General features: G+C 43.0%; 1 protein-coding gene across 1 annotated transcript in view; it reads left to right on the top strand.

The window, feature by feature from the left end:
• Positions 1–9,213, top strand: part of NT5DC3 (5'-nucleotidase domain containing 3) — a 66,644-nt gene that overhangs the window by 45,999 nt on the left and 11,432 nt on the right. The window contains exons 7-11 of the mRNA XM_017895341.1: positions 2,505–2,565; positions 2,989–3,091; positions 3,238–3,339; positions 7,567–7,648; positions 8,954–9,040. Coding sequence (XP_017750830.1) covers positions 2,505–2,565; positions 2,989–3,091; positions 3,238–3,339; positions 7,567–7,648; positions 8,954–9,040 — 435 coding nt within the window. The remainder of the gene's footprint in view (positions 1–2,504; positions 2,566–2,988; positions 3,092–3,237; positions 3,340–7,566; positions 7,649–8,953; positions 9,041–9,213) is intronic.

Raw genomic sequence — 9,213 nt, 5'->3', positions numbered from 1 at the left:
TTTTTGAACAGAGTCTTGCTCTGTCACTCAGGCTGGAGTGCAGTGGTGCGATCATGGCTCACTGCAACCTCTACCTCCCAGGTTCAAGTGATTCTCCTGCCTCAGCCTCCCAAGTAGCTGGGATTACAGGTGCCTGCCACCATGCCTGTCTAATTTTTGTATTTTTAGTAGAGACGAGGTTTCACCATGTTGGCCAGGCTAGTCTGCAACTCCTAACCTCAAGTGATTGGCCCACCGCAGCCTCCCAAAGTACTGGGATTACAGGCTTGAGCCACTACGCCCGGCCAGGGTGCCTCTTCATCATGTAGGTTATATTCAAGCTCCCGGCTGGGGGACTTGTGCCACTGTAGTTGCGCAGAGGGGATGCCTTTTTTCTTTGCCCACAAAGTTCCATGTGGCTTTCTAAAGTCCTGCAAAAGCCATGCAAGAATCCAGTTAGGGGACGGGGGATGTCGACAAATGTAAATGTTTATGTGAACATATGTGAATACTTACTGTTGCCCATAGGTTCTTGGCAACCGTGACTTCAAGTGAAACCATGTACAACAGATCCTTGAATAATGTCACTTTCTTCAGTGTCATGTTAATGTTGACAAGGAAAAAAAATGATATTGCTTTATGTTGTTTCACATAGAGTTACAGTTTCTAAGAACCTACTGAAGATGTTAAGGACTTACTGTACAAATCATTTGTATTTATAAATTTATTTATGTATTTTATATTCACGTTTATATATTTATATATGTTCTTTAAGCCGTATGAACATTTTAGTACTAAAACATGTTTATATTATTTTATATGTATTTACATAGTTACAACATATATTTATCAATATATGTATTTTATATTTTAAAGATACATATTTACACACTAAAATATTTTTGCTATGTATTTATAAGTAAATTTAAGTTTTGGCAGCATGAATCCTGGGTTTTAAGATAGAGGATAAATTATAGTTTCTCAATATCAGTGTGGTATTATCCAAATTGAATATAGGTATTTAGTTTCTGTTCTCTTTTTTGTGTATACAGTTTGTCTTTAAAAATCTAAGAATCACTTGTAGCAGCCCTGTGCATTCGTAAGGCGAGATGTTGATTTGAAAGCTCAGTTTTTACTGCAAGTGTTACTACCACCAAGAACAAATACTTGTGTAGAGTTTACTAGGTCCCAGGCACTGTTCTTATGAGTGCTTTAGGCGTGTTAACTTACTAAATCTTCATAATAATGCCAAGGTAGGCACTATTCTTACCATTTTACAAATAAGGACATCGAGGCACAGTGAGGTTGACTTGCTTGCCCAAGGTCACACAGCTGGTAAATAGCAGAGCCTTGATTTTAAGCCAGGCAGTCCGACTTGCATTTAACTACTGCCTTCTGCTGCTGGTGTGAAATTGAATCAGGCTTGTGCTGAAAGGTAATTGAGGTTGAGATTGCAGTCCAGAAGTGCTCCCTCTTAACAGAAATCTCCCAGCAACAGTCTAAGGCTTAGACACAATTTTGCCTACAACCCTGTCTCCTGCTACTGGCTCTAGAAAGTGTCCATAGGCCTCTAGGAATGTCACCACATAGAAGCCCTGTGCAGTGTCACTTGCCAGTGGGACCCTTTTTTGACACCTGCCAGCTCTCATGCTGCCACACTCCTGAACCCACAGAGGGTTTAACCACCTCCTCTTCCTCTCCCTGGACCACATCTCTGCCTGAGCTACAGTCTCACTGCCAGTTCGTTGCCCTACTGGTGGCACCAAAGAGAGAAGGAGAAACCTGTTAGCTGTTTGTCTCTGCCTCTCATTCTGTGTTATGGAATTTGCCATTGGGGTCTAGGGACGGAAAGGGCACAAAGATAAAAGAGCAATAACTCCCTTTGTCCAGATGGCCTGGGATCATTTGTTCACAATACTGCTTATAAATTACCGTGTGTCATGTGGGACTTTATTCGGAATTATTCACAGAAATTACCTCTTCCAAACACTCTTTTGAAATTGCATTGGAAATTGCCACCATCACCATGGAAACTTTTGCTTTCACAAGGGGCTGCCTATGAAAATGGACCAGAATTAGCCGGGTGTGGTGGCTCACACCTGCAATCCCAGCACTTTGGGCGGCTAAGGCAGGCGGATTACTTGAGGCCAGGAGTTCGAGACCAGCCTGGCCAAAATGGTGAAACCCCATCTCTATTAAAAACACAAAAATTAGCCTGATGTGCTGGCGGGTATCTGTAATCCCAACTACTCTGGAGGCTGAGGCAGGAGAATCACTTGAACCCAGGAGGCAGAGCTGCACTGAGCTGAGACAGCACCACTGCACTTCAGCCTGGGTGATATAACAAGACTCTGTCTCAAAAAAAAAAAAAATAGAGAAAATGGACCAGAATTTAGATTTTGTGTAGTGCCTGGATTGTCGGACTTTCTAGGGATAGAAGTTATCATTGACTGCCGTTTCACTTGTACTGTTACTCAGGCTATCTCAGTTGTATTTTCGCTGATTAAAAATGTATCTTTTGGCAGGATGCAATTCGAGACGTCCACATCAAAGGAATAATGTACAGAGCGATTGAAGCGGACATTGGTATGTGCTCAGCAGTATCGCAAAGAGAGTTTCAGCCTTCCGTTTCTTGTGCAACCATGCCGGCATTTTACTTTGCATTCCAGGTGCTAAGCAGGGGCTGCATGAGTGCTCTGTAAGGACCTGGCATCCTGGCATGTTAGCCGTCTCCTCTTTGTCCTGGAACTTGACATAATTCTGACTTAAAAAGAGAGGCACTGGCAGCTATAGCCACTTAGTTGCTTCCACTTAGACCGAGGAGACAGGGTCTTTGTGACTGATGCACCAGATGTACCCATGTTCCACTGGGCAAAGCGTCTTCCTTAAGGCCTTTATTCCTTCTCCTGTGCCTAGGACAGTGCTGGACCCATACCCCCATTTAGAAAGTACTTGCAGATTGACCAATATCATGCTGAATCTGTGTGTGAATTTTTCTCTTGCTCTTAGAAAAGTACATCTGCTATGCTGAGCAGACCCGTGCAGTGTTGGCCAAACTGGCTGATCATGGCAAGAAGATGTTTCTCATCACCAATAGCCCCAGTAGCTTTGTGTAAGTTGCTCTGTGTTTCATTGCTAGCTTCTGGCACACTCCTTGTATCCCATTTGTTTTAGCAGTTGGAAATTGGAAAGAAAAAGTTACAAACATAGTTAATCCCTTCAGTGTTATAGACTAACCTGGCTGGCTTGTTGCCCTAGGGACAAAGGGATGAGTTATATCGTTGGGAAAGACTGGAGGGACCTGTTCGATGTGGTCATTGTTCAGGCGGAGAAGCCAAACTTCTTTAATGATAAGCGGAGGTGAGTGTTTTATTTTTCTAGGGGACTAGATTTTATTCCTTTGCTGCTGTGAATATATAGATGGTGTGCCTTGGTAAAATCCAGTTGCAAAATCATAAGCATGTGAGATTATAGCTTTTGAATTTTAACACTTCTAGCAAGTAATCACAACAAGGGTGACATGAGCACATAACAGACAGTTTGCATGCATCGAAATGGTTCTCAGTACAACTTGGGCTGCTTCAGACCCATGAGGTAGGCTTGAAGAAAATGATTGGCAGTGATGAAAAAGCGAAACTTATTATCACATAGTAAATTAGGTCTTCAGATGTAGACACATTGTGAAGCATAAGAAAACAACAGCATCAACAAAACTGCCTGTTGGGTAGCTCTTTAAATAGAGCTCTCATTAGTGCGTTTAAAATTGCAGTTGGATTTTGCAGAGCTTCTCTGCAACACAGGTTTTGCATCACGTGGAGTAAATCTCTATTACGTCTTAATATCATCCTGCCACTGTAGCCCTGGGAATGGGGAAGCAGGTAAGTTTTGGGTTGTGACAGGGAGAGAGTGTGCTGTTAGTACTTAGTGGGTAGGGATCAGGGAACGCTAAAATATCTTTTAACGTGTGGGACAGGCCTGTTCACTAAGAGCTGTTCTCCGCAAATGTCCATGGTGTTGAGAATCACTGCACTAGGGTTCTAAAAAAATAACTCGTATTTATATAATGGCAATTTTTGAAACACTTTTACCCCCATGTTAATTCTGTAGCTGGTAAGCAGGTAGTCTTTTCCTCTCTGTTAGGTGATTTGAAGCATCAGGGTGTGGTGCCCTGCAGTTAATGCTGTAAATTCCTCTTGTCCCAGTTTTCCAAGTGTCACAGTGACTCCAGGAAGAAGTGGCAAACCAAGAACTATGTGCAGGGACTGAAAAATGCTGGGTGAGATTCAAGAAAATGAAGGAAAAACTAGAGTGTGATGAAAAACACCTATAAAATGTGGCTTGCTGCTTTGTTAGTATTTTGTCCCACTTACTGGCGGCTGGAGTCATCCCAAAGACAGTGGCAAGGGAGTTCCTACATGGGAGAGCCGCAAACCGTCCCATGATGGGGCTGGTTGGGATTCCAAAGAAAGAAGCACTAAACGCTAGGATGATCAGTCTAAAGCGCTTAATAGAGGAACCGACTTACAGAGTGGGCTGCAGTGCATCCTCTGGCACAGGGTCCCCAACCTTTTTGGCACCAGGGACTGGTTTTGTGGAAGACAATTTTTCCACCAGGTTTGTGGGGGTAGGGTGATGGTTTCAGGATGAAACTGTTCCACCTGAGATCATCAGGCATTAGATTCTCGTAAGGAGCGCACGACTTAGATCCCTTGCTTGTGCAGCTCACAATAGGGTTCCGCTCCTATGAGAATCTAATGGCGCAGCTGATTAGCCAGGAGGTGGAGCTCAGGCGGTAATGCTCTCTCGCCCACCAGATGCTCGCCTCCTGCTGTGCGGCCTGGCTCCTAACCCATGGGCCGGTTTTGGTCTGTGGTCCACGGCCCAGGGTTTGGAGACCCCTCCTGTGGCACACAGGAGAGAAAGGGATGTTCCACCAGGAGCGGGTCAGGATGTGGAGTTTATTGAGGGTTTAAGGAATTTGGCTCCAGGCCAGGGCTAGTTTCTTCCAGTGTCTTGGGGAGCAACATAAAAATCTTTATCGGTGTCTGGGAGTGTTGAAGCACGCAGAGGAAAACGTGCACCTAGCTGGGTCAGAGTGCTCAAAGGCACTCCTCTCCTAGAGGAAGAAGCGGGAGAGGTCGGGGCCCTATAGTCACTGATATGATGCCCTCACCATTTTCTTAGTAGATTCTGGGGTGTGGTCAGAAGGGCCCTGTCTCTCTCTCCACCGGAGAGCTCCTCTGCTTTGCCGTGTTTGTAAAAAGTAAGGAGGCAGGGTCCTGAACTCTTTTCCCTGGATGGAGCAGGCGGGGTGTCTCAGCGCCCTCCTCCAATATCTATTTTGTCTTTGTTCTCGAAGCCTAGGGTAAGAGCTGAATAATCCTCCATCTGTATTCATCCTTGTGCTATTTATAGTAATGAGAGGTCAGAAACAACCTAACAGCCCTACAGTAGGGGATGCCTAGTTAAATTTGGAATAGCCATATGAGAGGGGATTATGCAGTCATTAAAGATGATGTACTTGGCTGGGCGCAGTGGCTCATGCCTGTGATCCCAACACTTCGGGAGGCCGAGGCAGGAGGATCATGAGGTCAGGGGATTGAGACCATCCTGGCTAACACGGTGAAACCCGTTCTCTACTAAAAATACAAAAAATTTGGCATGGTGGCAGGCACCTGTGGTCCCAGCTACATGGGAGGCTGAGGCAGGAGAATGGCGTGAATCCAGAGGCGGAGCTTGCAGTGAGCCGAGATGGCGCCATTGCACTCCAGCCTGGGTGACAGAGCAAGACTCCGTCTCAAAAAAAAAAAGAAAAAAGAAAAAGATGTACTTGGGCCAGGTGCCGTGGCTCACACCTATAATCCCAGCACTTTGGGAGGCTGAAGCCAGGGGATTGCTTGAGCCCAGCCAGGAGTTTGAGACCACCCTGGGCTACATAGGGAGACTTTGTCTCTATAAATAATTAAAAAATGAGGTGGTCACACCTGTAATCCCAGCACATTGGGAGACTGAGGTGGGCGGATCACCTGAGGTCAGGGGTTCAACATGGTAAAATCCCATCTCTACTAAAAATACAAAAATTAGCCAGTTATGGTGACATGCACCTGTAATCCCAGCTACTCAGTAGACTGAGGCAGGAGAATCGTTTGCGCCCAGGAGGCGGAGATCGCAGTGAGTCAAGATTGCACCACTGCACTCCAGCCTGGGCGACAGGGTGAGACTCTCTCAAAAAAATAAATAAATAAATAAATCAGGTATGGCAGTGCATGCTTGCAGTCCCAGCTATTTGAGAGACTGAGGTGGGAGTGTCACCTGAGCCCAGGAGGTCGAGACTGTAGTGAGCTGCGATTGTGCCACCACACTTCATCCTGGGGAACAGAGTGAGACCCTCTCTCCAAAAAAAAACCCAGAAAACAAAACGTATTTGGAAAAAAAAAAAGACAATGTATTCCTGTAAAGCATGATGTATTTAAGAATATGTAATCACTTGGAAAATTGCTCAAAATATTAGAGAAAAAAGGATGTAAGTTAGTGTACACAAAGTGATCTCATTTTATAGTCATGAAAGACAGATAAATTTCATGAAAAGACTGAAAGACGAACTGAAATGTTTAGAGTACAAGGTGGGTCTGGAATTCTGGGTCGTGTGCCTTTTCTTCGTTGTGTTTTTCTGTATTACAATTAGGTAAAAAAATTATTTTTTTTAGGGTAACACTTATTTTTACCTTAAGGCAAACAAACCCTGGGTCCTTTGGGCTAGCGCTGAGTCAGGGTGAGGAATGAGGCATTATCCTTCCCCATTTCCATCATAAACTAGTGCTTCCGGTCTTCTGATTTGTTATCTAGAGTGGCTTAATTTCAGGTATAAAGCCAGATAAATCCACTAAGGCAGTGTTTCCGTAAACTTTTCTTTATAAACAGGTTTTCTGCATGGTCAAATAAATCCGGGAAATTTGGGTGAAAGAAAATTGATTACAGCAGGGCTTTTCAGAGTCGTCAATAACTTTTTAAGAGGGACATATTTAGTGCATGGTGTTTTCCAAATTTATATGACCCTGGAATTCTTTTTTTTGTTTGTTTTTTGTTTGTTTTTGAGATGGAGTTTCTCTCGTTGACTAGGCTGAAGTGCAGTGGCGCAATCTCCACTCACTGCAACCTCTGCTTCCTGGGTTCAAGCGATTCTCCTGCCTCGGCCTGTTGAGTAGCTGGGATTACAGGTGCCTGCCACCACGCTCAGCTAATTTTTGTATTTTTAGTAGAGATGGGGTTTCATCATGTTGGCCAGGCTGATCTCGAACTCCTGACCTCAGGTGATCCACCTACCTTGGTTTCCCAAAGTGCTGGGCTCACAAGAGGGAGCTACTGCGCCTGGCCCCCAGGAATTCTTTTTTTCATGAAACACCTTTGGATACTGGGCTTCACACAGTTTGGGGATGTATTGAATTAGGCCAGGGAATGTGATAGTGGAGTTTTGTTTTTAGGTTTTTGCAGGGAGCTACTTCCTGTGATAGTGAATAACTCTGGTATTTCATAGAGCGGACAGCCTGTACTACTCCATGTCATAATGTTTCCTGTTTCTGTTGTTAGGCCTTTCCGAAAGATGAATGAGAAAGGTGTCTTACTCTGGGATAAAATCCATAAGTTACAGAAAGGCCAGATTTACAAGCAGGTATGTCATGACCAGCGTCTCCTTTTTGTTGCTTTGCTTCGTGGTCGGTAATAATGCTAATAGCTGCTGTTCACTGTGGCTTTCTGTGTGCCTGGCACAGTTCTGAGTGATTCCCGTGAACTGACTGATTGTAACTTGGTGGTAAACTTAGGTTTAAGTCAATATATTTTCAATATGCTAGTATCTAAACTAACTCAAAATGGAATGGTTTTTTTTAAAACAAAATTTAAGGCATGACTTTCATAGTGTGTAACATTTAAGATGCCAGTAGTAAACCTTGGAAATTTCTCTTTGAGAAACACTTACTCATGGCATATTATTCACTCAAATTACTAATTATTTTCTGACAATACATGTGTTGTACACAATTTTGTGGGTTTTTAAAAAAAATTTTATTGAGACAAGCTCTCGCCCTGTTGCCCAGGCTGGAGTGCAGTGGCATGAACACAGTTCACTATAGCCTCAACTTCCTGAGCTCAAGTGATCCTCCCATCTCAGCCTCCCAAGTGGCTGGGATCATAGGCATGCACCACCACACCCAGCTTATTTTTAATTTTTATTTTTTGTAGAGACAGGGTCTTGCCATTTTGCCCAAGCTGGTCTTGAACTCCTGGGCTCAAGCAGTCCTCCCACCTTGGCCTCCCAAAGTGCTGGGATTATAGGCATGAGCCATCACACCTAGCCTGTGCACAGTTTTAATATACTTTGGTGTCATATGAGGCTTTCAAATGTTTGAATGAATTGCATTGGTGACCATTATTATGTTACTAAAGTTCTTTTTTTAAAAAAATTAATGCATTCTTGGTGGGTATATAACAATCTGATGGATTTGGCAATAAGTATATTTTCTAGGCCTTGAAAAATTAGCTTTGATAAAGCCATTCTACTGCTAGGAAGTTAGCCTAAGAAAATTATTAAGATATAGCTAATACAACTTGCCTATGAGAATGTTTATCATGAAGTTGCTTACAAAATAGATAATGTAAACTGTCCAACATCAGGGAATTGGTGAAAGGAATCATGGTACTTCCCAGCTGCTATCATTACATGGTAGATTATTTATTGACATGGAAAGATGGCCCCAGCATGTTAAGTGTAGAAAGATAGTTACAGAGAGGTGTGTATAATATAAATCCTTCTTGAACAGTGCATTTGACATAGAGTACAGATTTCCCATGAAGGTGCTTTTATCTTTATATTTTGATATTTAAGTTATAACAACAATTTTTAAAAGTTTTAAATATTTTGTACTGTGGGTTAGCTCTCTAGCCGTAACGTAATAACTATAATTTTCTTTGATTGCAGGGTAATTTATATGAATTTTTGAAGCTTACTGGATGGAGAGGATCCAGAGTGTTGTATTTTGGTGACCATATATACAGTGACCTGGCGGTGAGGGGCCCTTTTTTCCTTTGTTGGGGTACAGATGTGTTAACCTCACTTACTAAAGAATGTATCTTTTATTTAAGAATGTACCTTTTATTTAAGAATGTATCTTATATTTAAGATCATCTTTATGCTTTTGTAAAACCTAGAGGTAGGCTGCATCTTTTTAATGTCTCATT

This window comes from Rhinopithecus bieti, unplaced genomic scaffold, assembly GCF_001698545.2.
Source record: "Rhinopithecus bieti isolate Rb0 unplaced genomic scaffold, ASM169854v2 scaffold_24306, whole genome shotgun sequence".
Lineage (NCBI taxonomy): Eukaryota > Metazoa > Chordata > Mammalia > Primates > Cercopithecidae > Rhinopithecus > Rhinopithecus bieti.
This window is presented reverse-complemented; position numbering and strand designations above follow the sequence as displayed.